Source organism: Heterodontus francisci, chromosome 42 (assembly GCF_036365525.1).
Source record: "Heterodontus francisci isolate sHetFra1 chromosome 42, sHetFra1.hap1, whole genome shotgun sequence".
NCBI classification, from domain to species: domain Eukaryota; kingdom Metazoa; phylum Chordata; class Chondrichthyes; order Heterodontiformes; family Heterodontidae; genus Heterodontus; species Heterodontus francisci.
The window spans coordinates 16,802,940-16,815,203 of record NC_090412.1 but is presented as its reverse complement, the minus strand read 5'-3'; the positions used below and the strand labels follow the sequence as shown (position 1 = coordinate 16,815,203).

Here is a 12,264-nt window from a genome sequence, read left to right as displayed (position 1 = left end):
ATTTCACAGCCATTGAACACCGGGGCTAAATAAACCTAAAATTAGCAACTAAGAGGACAATTCAGGTTGTGGCATTGTAATCATATGGTCAGGGCTGAGCCTCAGCTATTATTTGAATTCCCCTTGTTGAGGTATTTGGCCAGGACCTTACTATCACTAATAACAAGGACTTTCGTAGGGAGAGACAGGGGTAGAAGGACTTTTGGACAATCTATCTGAAGGAGAGTGGGTTGGAGGACACCCTATTTGACAAGAAAGGGAGAATCTAGCCCAGCAGTATATCATAGGAGTCTTTTCATGAAATGATAGTCGCGAAGCTCACCATGGGCTGATTCAGAAAACCAGGTGGTGGGGGAGGGGGCAGAGGCTGCAGTCACGGGGTGAGCAAGCAGATAAAAGGATCCAAAAAAAGGGGGGAAATGTAAAGTGTTAGGAATGAAAATAATTAAAATGGGAATGGTATTATAACGTATTCTAAAATCATGTGCTGAACTGAATAAGTGTGTTAATTCTCCGTTAGCATGTTGCCATTTTACTATCATTTAGGCTGCGGTGATGGACCTGGTGGATGAGGATAAAGAAAAGTGCCTCCAGACTCCAATCTGGGACAAATACCTGCGATTATTGTCAAATGCTGGTTCTGTGGTAAGTAAAGCAGCTCCCCTGTCCACATCAGCAGATTCAGAACATTTCGATATCCTTTCCTTTTCTGTGCCAATGCATTTACAGTGTTTCTTTTCACTTCTGCAACTAGATAAAGAAGGAGCATTTACATCTGGTGGCGTCAATAGTTTTTTTTTATTTATTCAGGGGATGTGAGCACCACTGGCAAGCCCAGCATTTATTGCCTATCCCCAATTTCCCTTGAGAAGGTGGTGGTGAGCTGTCTTCTTGAACCGCTGCAGTCTGTGTGGTGAGGGTAGCCCCAGAGTGCTGTTCGGTAGGGATGGAGTTCCATGATTTTGACCCAGTGATGATGAAGGAACGGCGATATAGTTCCAAGTCAGGATGGTGTGTGGCTTGGAGGAGAACTTGCTGGTGGTAGTGTTCCCATGCATCTGCTGCCCTCATCCTTCTAGATGGTAGAGATTATTAGTAACTGAAAATATAATGTAAGATGAGCGTGTATGAAATTGCAGAAGCCGATTCATTATACTGATAGGAACAACATATTGACCATACAATATATAATATATTTGCATGCCCATCTTTGACTAACCAGTGATTGGATAGTTGAAAAAAGCAAGAGCGATATTTATCAAAGTTGTGAAGCATACTCATTCTGTAATTAAAGACAAGAGAAAATGAATTAGACCTAGTTTTAGAAGATAAATGAGGTTGATTTTAAAACTAGATTCACTCACAAAAATAAAATTTAGAAAATAAACCCGAGGTCTCCATTGTGCAGGTTAAGTCCCAGGGATTGTTAGAAAAGTAAATTCTGCAGAGACACTGCAGAATTCTCCTGACACAGAGCCTCACTGAGACCATGGATTGGAGAATCAAGTGTAGAAGGCAGCGTAAAACCTATCTTATATTTGAGTAACTGACATAAGGTGATACATTACAATCCCAAAAGGTATAGTCTTTCAATCCATAGCCTCTTGAGATAGATGTCTTCTTAAACATTGTAATTTCATGGTGATGTGTTCTTCATTTAGCTTTTGTTTTTTGGGTGTTGAGCTATTTGCAGTTGGAGTTCTCTGAGGTTGGAGGTTAAATTTGACTTGGGGTGCATTTTACCCTACTTTAAGGGCTGACTTTTGTTCAGCTCCCGACGTCGAAGGGTACTGTAAGGTTGCACAGGCCACTACGGAGCCCAACGTTGGGATTGCCGGGCCCGATCTTCCCAGCGGCAGCAAGGCTCTGTGGCGGCCCCTCCCCCGCCGCTCGGCAACGGGACCCAACTTTAAATATCTAAGTAAAGGTCATGAATAAATGAACAGACCTTTCACTGCGATCTTGCCAGTTGTCGGCGATCTTGCCTGCGGTGGCCGGCACTCACCCGCCTTCACTTTCACGTCCAGGGAAAGCTGGCGCCACCGAGGTGGGGAAGGGGGGGAACTGAGGATTTTTAGTTTAGTGGGGCGGGCGGTGCAGAGAATGGGGTCAAAACTACATGTGTAATGTAGTGGGGGGGGGGGGAGGGGTGACCTCTGCACTTTGTGCAGTTGGGGTGGGAAAAGGTTACATATTAAATGCAAGTGTTTTGGAGGGAGGGGGTTGTGGGGAACAGGACAGGCATTTATTTCCTTTGTATTGGATGGGGCGGGGTAGGGGTGGTGTAACGGGCTTCAAATGTGCAGATCTGGCAGCCCTTTAAAAATGGCGCCAGCGCCTGCGCAGAGGGGATTGATTGGGGGGAACGAACTGCCCAATATATGCAGATGAGCTGCCGCGCGCTAGATCACTGTGGCATGCCATTTTTTTCACCCGCTGCATGAATAAAATTCAGCCCTAAATGTGCTTGGTGTTGAGACTTGAAATGGGAACATAGTGCACTTCCCAGCACTGACATGCCTCGAAAAGGTCACCCTCACTTTCTTTACCAGCGTCAGCGCAGCCCTCCGCCAGGCTGGTAAACTTGCACCATTAACTAGCTTTATTGATGAATGGAAAGTGTCAGGCACAGTGGGCATTCTTTTTACAGTGCCCCTGTTGTATGTGTATGTGGCAATGCATGCTTGATGTGGTATGAGGGAACTGGAATGCCACCATGGGTATGAAATGTATCTGATAACATCGTGAAATAATGTAAAAGCCAAACAAAGGCTTAAGGATGGTGTGTGAAAAATGGGCATGTAACACTGGTGGAGCAGGTGTGCTGTTCTACAGTTGCAGGTTAAGGCACATTGGAGGGCAGGGTAGAGGGTGCTTTTTGTTCTATCTATGCCCAGCACAATATAACTGACTTGATGGCTGTTGACATAGGATATCAAAGTAATAAAAGAATTCTATTCCCTATGCTTGATAGAGACGAAGACAATCTCCGCTCCAAATTAATATTGAAGCACACCTCCTGTTTTAGCTTTACTTGCTTTCCTTTCCTTCCCTCTTGACCGTCTCACACCACACTCCGTCCACTGCATCTGTCCACCTGAGAGCTCTCCGAGATCTCCGTGCCCCTCCAGTTCTGGCCACTTGAGCATCCCCGATTTCCTTTGTTCACCATTTGCAGCTGTGCCTTCAACTGCCTAGGCCCTAAGCTTTGGAATTTCCTTCCTATACCCTCTCTGCCTCTCTACCTCTCTCCTTAAAACCTACCTCACTGTCCTAATATCTCCTTCGGTGGCTCAGTGTCAAATTTTATTCAAGAACGCTCTTGTGAAGTGCCTTGGGACATTCTACTACTTTAAAGGCGCTATACAAAAGCAAGTTATGTTTGTTGATTGCTGTGCGGTGACGCCTATGTTTATAAATCAAATAAAGGCAGGACTGAGCTCATCTGTGTTACACGCTGTGATTAAATAGCCTGCAATTATTACAGGCAAGGGATCAACATCTTCATGTGAAGAAAAGAACATTGGTGAGACAAAGCTACATTTGAAAAAAACAAGAACAGTTCAGTTCGATCTGTTTGTTGTCATTGGGATCCACTTTTGGGTAAATGCTTGTTCTCTATCTTCCAGGCCAACTTAACATCAGCAGCTGTTTAAGTTTGAAAAAAAGTATTTTAGAGAATATGGCACAATATTTTGACAATAGTTATATAGTGGAGAATTCCTGAAATGTATAACAATGCTGGAACGCGATGCATGGTCTAAATGAGTAATTATTTGCCTGTAACTCTATAGGCCCCTGTTTGGTATCTGTGCAAAGTTTTTATGGTTGATGTAATTCTCTGCTCCTGGCAGTCTACTCATACAATTATTTATCCTGTCTCAACTGGAAGGAGCAAAATCACACAGCTCAAAATATAACAATCGCTGTCCACTTAATAAAAGTATTTGCAATGGAGCCTATTTTACAATGGACCTTCTGGGATCTCGATAGCTGTAGCAGAAGAGTGTTGAACTTCCAATTATAAAGCCTTGGCAGACATTCAAACTATGCCCCGACCGCTGGGAGCTGAGTATTGCAAGGCTGCCAGCATATGTACTTGATAGGCCTGGATGTCAGTGTATTGTAACATTGCATATTTCAGGGTTATTCTCTCTTTTTTTCCTTGTTAACATTTTTTTATTCAGATATGCTGAATTTTGAGGATTTTTTTCAATTATGCTGTGAGACAAGGGACAGTTAATATATGGCTTGTTGCTGGTTAAGGTCTATGGAGGAATTCTTTCTCTAATTTTCTTCGCTGCTCTCCTGTAATCACTGACTCGTGCTGGGGGACAGTTGCACAGGTGCTGGCTGGATCTGAGGAGCAATATTTTCATGTCTAATTCTAGACTGTGGAGCCTGTTCTTGCACTCAACTCAACAAAGAGCACACATTTGCACTTTTCAAGTAAGAATAAGGAGTGGGAATCCTTCCTGATTTTTTACCTTCTTTATAAAGCTCAGAGCTGTTGAAGTGAATTATACAGGTGTTGCAGTTAACTGCTGCTGGATGAAGTAATAATTGTCCTTACCTCTTCTCTATATTCTTGCGTTTTGCAATCTTGAATATCAAGAACACATGACACCAACTGTTGACAGGTGGGTCTCACAAAATCAATGGGCTGGATTTTATGTTGCCAGCGGCGGCCGTAAAACATAGCGGCCCACACGCACGGGTTTTACTGCACAGAGCTGCCATATTATACAGAGCAGCTCATACGAATTAGGAGCAGGAATAGGCCACTCAGCCCCTCGAGCCTGCTCCACCATTCAATAAGTTCATGGCTGAACTGATTACTCTGCAGTCCCACCTGACACCTGACCTACCCCCCGACAAAGTTCACAAACTTTTAACTTTACCCATTCCCACCATCCCCTCAACCAATCAGAATAGTTTGACCCTGCTCCCTCCCTCCCTGAGAAACCTACCTCCTCCCCCCTCCCCACAGGTGTTGCGCCTCGTTTCCCCGGATGGGGATCCGGAGGTGCGGCAGTGCCGGCTGCCGGGATGAAGATCGCGGCGGCGCTTCAGACAACGGGAACGTCATTAACTCAGGTAAGTTAATGAATTTGAATATTTAAATTATGGTCCCGTCGCTGAGCGGCAGGGGAGATCCGGGGAAGTGGGTGCATATAATGTGGTTTGGTGGATTGGGGAATTGCAGGGGTTTGGAGAGAGATCGGGGCGATGCTGCAGGTGGGGAAGGTAAGGGAGAGATTGGAGGGGTCTGGTGATCGTGGGTGTTTAACTGCTTGGGAGGTTAACAGGTTTGCTTTGCGGACAGAGAAAAAGCCCTCCTGCTCCCTCTGGCCCACAAGCAGTGCTGTAAAAACATTTACCTGTTCCAAGCAGCAGTCCTCACATTTTCCCTTGCCTCCCTTTAGCTGTTGGGTTTCCCAGGGCCCAGGCAGCCTGAGTGGGAGCATTAAACACAGAAAAAATCTTAGGCATGCAGCCTCATTAAAATATTTAAATGAGTGACTCGCCTCCTGGCAGCAGGTTAGTCAGTCCTACACCGCCCGTCCCAATCCGGTAAACCTGGAGGTTCAAGGCAGGTTGGGTTCAGGTTTGAGTTTTCTTTTGCATTTTGGCTCTCTGTCCAACCCAAATCCACCTATTTTTGTGGTGGTGGGGGGGTGGTTGTTATAATTTTCTGCATTGTTTTTCCATCCCCCTCCTGGGACCCAGACTGGATAAAGAGTTATCTGTTTCTGGGACAGGCTTGACAGACCAGCTGGCCTTTTCTTGTCTATTGTTTTTGTATATTTATATCTTATGTTCAATAGGGACAGAACCTCAACTGCAAGCTCATATAAGTAAGAGAAAAATTTGTCAATTGCCACATGGCCTGTACTTATCACTCAGACAGACACCTCAACCTTTGATTTTCACAAGTTGAAAAATCTAGATTAGAAGTAGCGGAGAAAACTAGATAGGCTAAGAAGCAGCGAGCATCCTACATAAAATGAGTTAACAAGTCTCAATCCAGTTCCTAGTGTGTATGTGTCTACTGCTCCAAACTGCCCTTAATTTGGAACTAAATTGGCAATCCCACTCAGAGCAAGAGTGAGGCATACAAGATTTACCAGGAGAAAATGGAAATTGTTGTTTTGAGGTTGAGGAGTAGAGTGGAGGGAATTTTACTCTGCATTTCACTGAACTATACCTGACTTGGAAGTGCCTGACGTTGACATTGAGGTAGAATTAACAGAAAAAAATGAATGTTTTCTCATCTGTAAATAGGTCCCGGGAACAGTTCAGGAAGATGTTTGTTGGTCTCTGACAGGTTGTCAGGTGGGTATGCTCACACTTTGCTTCATTTTACGATGATGCCCAACAATTCATTGTGCTAACATTTTGCTTTAAGAAAGTGTTATGACCAGGTGAGAAGGGATCTAGGGGTTCCCTCTCAGCCTTTGCCTGGTTTAACCGCAACAGGGTTTAATTTTAAAACACTGTGTTTTTAGCTCCCTCTTCAGTGAATCCTTGTTCACTGCTCCAATTGTAAGGCAAAGAAATCAAACAGGTTTCCTTAGATTTAAACAAGAAAAATAGAAGTTTATTAATCTTAAACTCTAATCTGGTTAACGACTACAAATATGCGATGCAACCAGGCTACCATGCATACACGATAAACACACACGCAGATAGAGACAGAAAAAGTAGAAGGAATAAAGGGGAAAAGTTTGAGGCAATATCTGGTAGTTACAGTCCTTTAAGTTCAATGTGGAGTCTTTGGTTGACAGAAAGTCTTGCAATTTGTTGGGGCCCAGTTCACGCTTCAACTTGTTCTGATGTAGGAATCTTTTCTCTCTTGAGGTTTACTGTCTTCTGTGGGTCCAGTGGCTTGGAAGACAGCCCCATGAGAGACTTGCTTGTTTCAGCTTCAGTTGCACACAGCCTTCTAAATTCAAACTGTCCTGTAGCTAGTTCAAAAAAACCTGGACCAGTCAGTCACGTGACCAGCTGGTTTAACCAGTCCTGGCTCTGTGGATTGTATCATCTTAGCAGGGCCTGGAATGCGCTTCCTTACACCTTCACTGTCTGGTGATCAAAATCTATTTGGGTTAATTGGAGCAGGGAATAGTCCTTTGTCTCCACAAGCAGCATCTTTTAGTATGCAAATGTCCTTCCAACCCAGTGTCTGGTGATATTCAAACAAGTCATTTCTTCACTCCAGCAACAGTTTAAAATCGATATTCATATGACAAAATTAATATGCCTCATTCTTGGCAGGTGGGGGTCTACATGACAAAAAGAAAGAGTTTGCATTGATTTTGCCCCTTCCTCACCCTCAGGTCTTCTGAAAGTGCTTCACAATGAATCAGGTACCCAGTGGAGCCTCATCCAGGGGAAATGAGTAGCACTCTGGTGACTGTTTATCTAGCCTCCAAAATATGCAAGGAACAAACACTAAGCATGCAGCCAACACATACTATCTGCTCATAGACATTTATAAGGTGGTTAATGGCCTGAGCCTTCTGGTTGAGGGAGTTCTCATCTTCTACTGTTCCATTGTAGTGGCCTGTTAATTGTATTTAATTGTATGCAGGTGGTGGGTATTAACTGGGAAATTCATTTGTGCCCCTATAAAAAGGAACAGACTGAAACTGTGGCTGTTTGCTGAGGTGGTGTATGTTTACAATGTGTATTTTCAAATAACTGTTTATAAAAGTGTGGATTGGTTGGTTCCAGTTCTAGCCTTCTATTTAGCTGTACCTGGCTTTTTGGAATATAATATGGCTCTTTGCAGGGCAAGATTATATAAGGTGCATCGGATATTGATCTTCTTGGATATCTAGGCTGGCTGAAATTGCGAGCTTCCTTTGATCCTGTCTGGCCTTTCAGAACTAGCAACTAGAAAGGAATGGCCAACAAGACACCCATATTTAAAGCTCAATTTGTGTTTTCCCCAATTAGAATCAACAAATGGCACACAGAAGGTGCAAATAGCTGCAATACTATAAATCAACAGCACCATGAAATAGTGAAATCACTGCAAGACTATGCAGTTACTTGACTTGAGTAGACTTCCTTTCTAAGGTAAAAGGACCAATTTACTTCAACAGGCCAACCTTTTAGCACTGAGTTGCAGCTGCTCTAACATTACATTACTAACATTTTGTAAACCTTCTCTACCACTGTAACCCAGGATAACGTAAGGTGACTGCTCAGCCCTAATGCACATCAGACACAATGAATTATTAGCCCTAGTGTGTGTAAGATAATGTATTCCACGCCAAAATGGCCAGGGATATATCGGAAAGGGTTCATGGAAGGACAACAACAGAGATTCTGGGACCGGTGGGTTTAAATAGTGAGGAGTGACTTGTAAAGCTCAACTTGTTTTTGTAGTTAAGAAGAAGATCGAGGGACTTTTAAATATCGATGGCATTGGTCTTGTAAACATAAGCAGGATATTTAACATGGACTTTGAGCACGTAGTGGAGGACATGGTTTTTAAAAAAGTTTGTATTTATTTATTTGTTTATTCAGACCAGCATTGGTGGTGAGCCACTGTCTTGAACTGCTGTAGTCTGTGTGGTGAAGGTACTCCCACAGTGATGCTGGGTAGGGAGTTTCAGGATTCTGACCCAGCAAAGAAGAAGGAACAGTGATATGTTTGCACGTCAGGATGGTGTGTGATTTGGAGAGGGGTGCATTTATTTGGTGGTGGTCCCATGCTCCTGCTGCCTTTGACCTTTTAGGAGATAGAGATTGTGGGTTTAGGAGGTGCTGTTGATGAGGTCTTGGTGAGATGCTGCAGTGGATCTTGTAGATGGTACACACTGCAACCATGTTTAAAGTGGTGAATAGCTTGCCAATCAAGTGAACTTCTTTGTTCTGTATTATGTCAAGCTTCTTAAGTGTTGTTAGAGCTATAGTCATCCAGGCAAGTGGAGAGTATTCAATCATTGTGCTTTGTAAGTGGTGCAAAAGCTTTGTGCAGTCAGGAGGTAAGTCACTTGCCTCAGAATACCCAACTTCTGACCTCTTGTAGCCACAGTATTTATGTGGCTGGTCCAATTAAATATCTGGTCAATGGTAAAACCCCCAGGATGTTGATGGGGGATTTGACAAAGGTAATTCCACTGAATGACAAGGGGAGGTGGTTATTTTCTTTCTTGTTGGAAATAGTCATTGTTTGACATTTGTGTGGAAGGAATTATCTGTCTAAGCCTGGAGGTTGTCCAGATCTTGCATGCGGGCACAGACTGCTTCATCATCTGAGGAGTTGTGAATGGTACTGAACACAGCAATCATCAGCAACCATCCCCACTTCTGACCTTATGGTAGAGGGATGGTCATTGATGAAGCAGCTGCAGAAGATTGGGCCTGAGGAACTCCTGTAGTGCTGCCCTGAGGCTGAGATGATTGGCAGCCAACAACTACAACCACAATCTTTTCTGCTAGGTATGCTGCCTTGATGTCTCGGACAGTCACTCCTATCTCTGGAATTCTGCTGTGTTGTCCATGTTTGGATGAAGACTTTTATGAGATCTGGAGCCAAGTGGTCCTGGCTGAGCAGGTTATTGGTGCGTCATGCACCTTTGCTGGTGATTGAGAGTAGGTTGATGGGGCAGTAATTGGCCAGATGGGATTTATCCTGCTTTTTCTGGACAGGATATACCTGGGCAATTTTCCACTTTGTTGGGTAGGTGCTTGGTTAAGGGTGTGGCTAGTTCTGGAACACAAGACTACAGCTGTGATGTTGTCAGGACCCATAGACTTGGCTGTATGCAGTGTGCTCAGCTGTTTCTTAATAGCATGTGGAGTGAATCGAATTGGCTGAAGGCTGGCATCTGTGATAGTAGGGACCTCAGGAGGAGGCCAAGATGGATCATCCACTTGGCAGTTCTGGCTGGGTCTGGGTGCAAACACTTCAACCTGTCTTTTGCACTTCAGAGGGCAGTTACAAGTCAGCCACAATGCTCTGGGTACATATAGGCCAGGCTGAGTAAGGATAGCAGGTTTCCTTTGCCTAAAGGGCATTAGTGATCCAGTTACATTTATACAACAATTCAATAGCTTCATGATCACCATGACTGATACTAGCATTTTATTGCAGATTTATTTATTTAATTAACTGAATTCAAACTACTGTGGTGAGATTTGAACTCATGTCTCTGGATTACTCATCCAATAAACATAACCACTATCCTACCATGCACCTAAAATGAACAGGGCATCAAATGGAATTGGGGATGAGAAGAACATTTTCCTTCTGACTGAGCAGTGACAATGTAGAACAGACTCTAAGAAAAAGCCACTAAAAAGCAAGGTTTAATGGATAATATTTTCAAGAATGTGACCCAAAGCAGTAACCACCTACCTGTACATAACTGCATTGTGTGAATAGCAATTGTGACCCATCTGCACTCCTGTCTATTTAGCAGTCTTCATGCCAATTGATCTTGGCAAAGAAAACAGCAATATAAATGAGAAAGTAGCTTGTAAAACAGACAGCCTTACTCAAGCTATAATTAATATGGACAGGAAGAAAGGCTTAGCACATGCCAGTAGCATTTACTCTATTCACTAACACAGGAGTTAAGTAGTGTTTTTGTTTCTAGTTTTGTCTCATTTTTATTTCAGGAGTTAAGTAGATTAGAAGTGCCGACACAGGACTATGTATGTAGCTAAAAAGCTTTCTTGCAGTAATAGTAATTATTAAACTATAAAATCTTAGTACAGGTGAAGGTGTTTTTATTTCCTGCCTGATGATGCTGGGGAGACAGATTGTGTAACAATTGCCTTGTTGATTTGTAGATACTAATTGAGTGCATTTATTGTGATGTTGGTATAAGTAAAAGTACTATTGAGCCAGGCAAGTTGCATAACATGTACTCCTGAATCATTTCCAAACTTGCACTGAACGCTATGGGTATTTGTCAACTCTGTGACCATCTCAAACTGCCTGAGAGCTAGTTTAAAGGGATTTTTTAAAATATAAAGGAGTAGTTAATGGCTAAAGACAGAAAGAAATGCATAGGTTGAGAGAGAAAAGCAAGAATTGGAGAGAAATATCCAACAAGAAATGACATGAAAGGAGCAAGTTAGCAATTCAACAAGGTGGAGAAATGAGGAGAGTGAAACCTTCAGGAAAATCTCAACATTTTGTTTTCTGAATGCATGTTAATTTTTTCAGGAGTGATACGGTGAAAGAAAAGTTATTGAGATGCATGTATTGTGGGAAATAAATTAACTTAAATTGATGTATTTTATAATGACTTCAGTTTCAATTAAATATACAAAGAAAAACATGTTAATATACATAATGCATATCTATAATTTTTCACACATATTTGTATTCATTTTACTGTATTTATTACTGAAATATGGTCTCTGTAATATTGTAACAATGCATATGGAGATTTTTGGATCTGGAACATTCCATGGCCTGCTCTGTTTGGGACACATTTGTTTAAAGCATTTTATTATATTTTGACTGTTTTCTTTTTCTTTAATGAGGCACTAAATTCGTAAAGTGATTAATAAATTCTTTTGTTTACCTAAATTATGGATATTTTGACACAAAGCTGGGGGTTAAGTCGTAATATAGTTTCATTGTGTGTGATGCCACTACAGTGAAAATGGCTGCATGTGAATGCACTGTTAATCTCCTCTCTTATCTCCTGTTCTTCTCTCTCAACATGAAGACATTGGGGCTAATTTGGACGATAGTGTAAAATGGGAGATAACGATTTGCGCGCCTGTCTTTTTAGGTTAAAATTCAGATCATTGATTCACCGGTCCATTTTATCTTTGTTCTGTTGGCTTTGATGGGATGGGGAGAATTTTTTACTTTTTGCAAAATGAGCAGAGAATAATAACCTGCAGGAGCTTAAAAAAAAATCACTGACAACACTTTTCTCCTCATCATACAACAGAATCATAGAATGATGCAACATTCAGCCTATCTTTGAAGAGTTATCCAATTAGTTCCACTACCCTGCCCTTTCCCCATGGGTCTGAAAATCTTTCCCCTTCAAGTACATATCCAATTTCCTTTTGAAATTTACTTTTGAATCTGCTTCCGCTGCCCTTTCGAGCAGTGTATTCCAGATCATCATAACTCGCAGTGTTAAAAAATTCTCATCTCACCTCTGCTTCTTCTGCAATTGCCTTAAATCTGTATATTCTGGTTACTGACCCTCCTGCCACTGGAAACAATTTCTCCTTATTTGGTCTAGAAAAAACCTTTCATTGAAGTGATGGGAG

The 12,264-nt window shown here is 42.4% G+C and overlaps 1 protein-coding gene across 2 annotated transcripts in view; it reads left to right on the top strand.

The window, feature by feature from the left end:
• The window catches only part of fuom (fucose mutarotase), a 98,294-nt gene that overhangs the window by 36,317 nt on the left and 49,713 nt on the right, over window positions 1-12,264 (top strand). For both annotated transcript variants that reach the window (XM_068020327.1, XM_068020328.1), the window contains exon 4: window positions 547-645. In XM_068020327.1, the coding sequence (XP_067876428.1) occupies window positions 547-645 (99 nt within the window). The remainder of the gene's footprint in view (window positions 1-546; window positions 646-12,264) is intronic.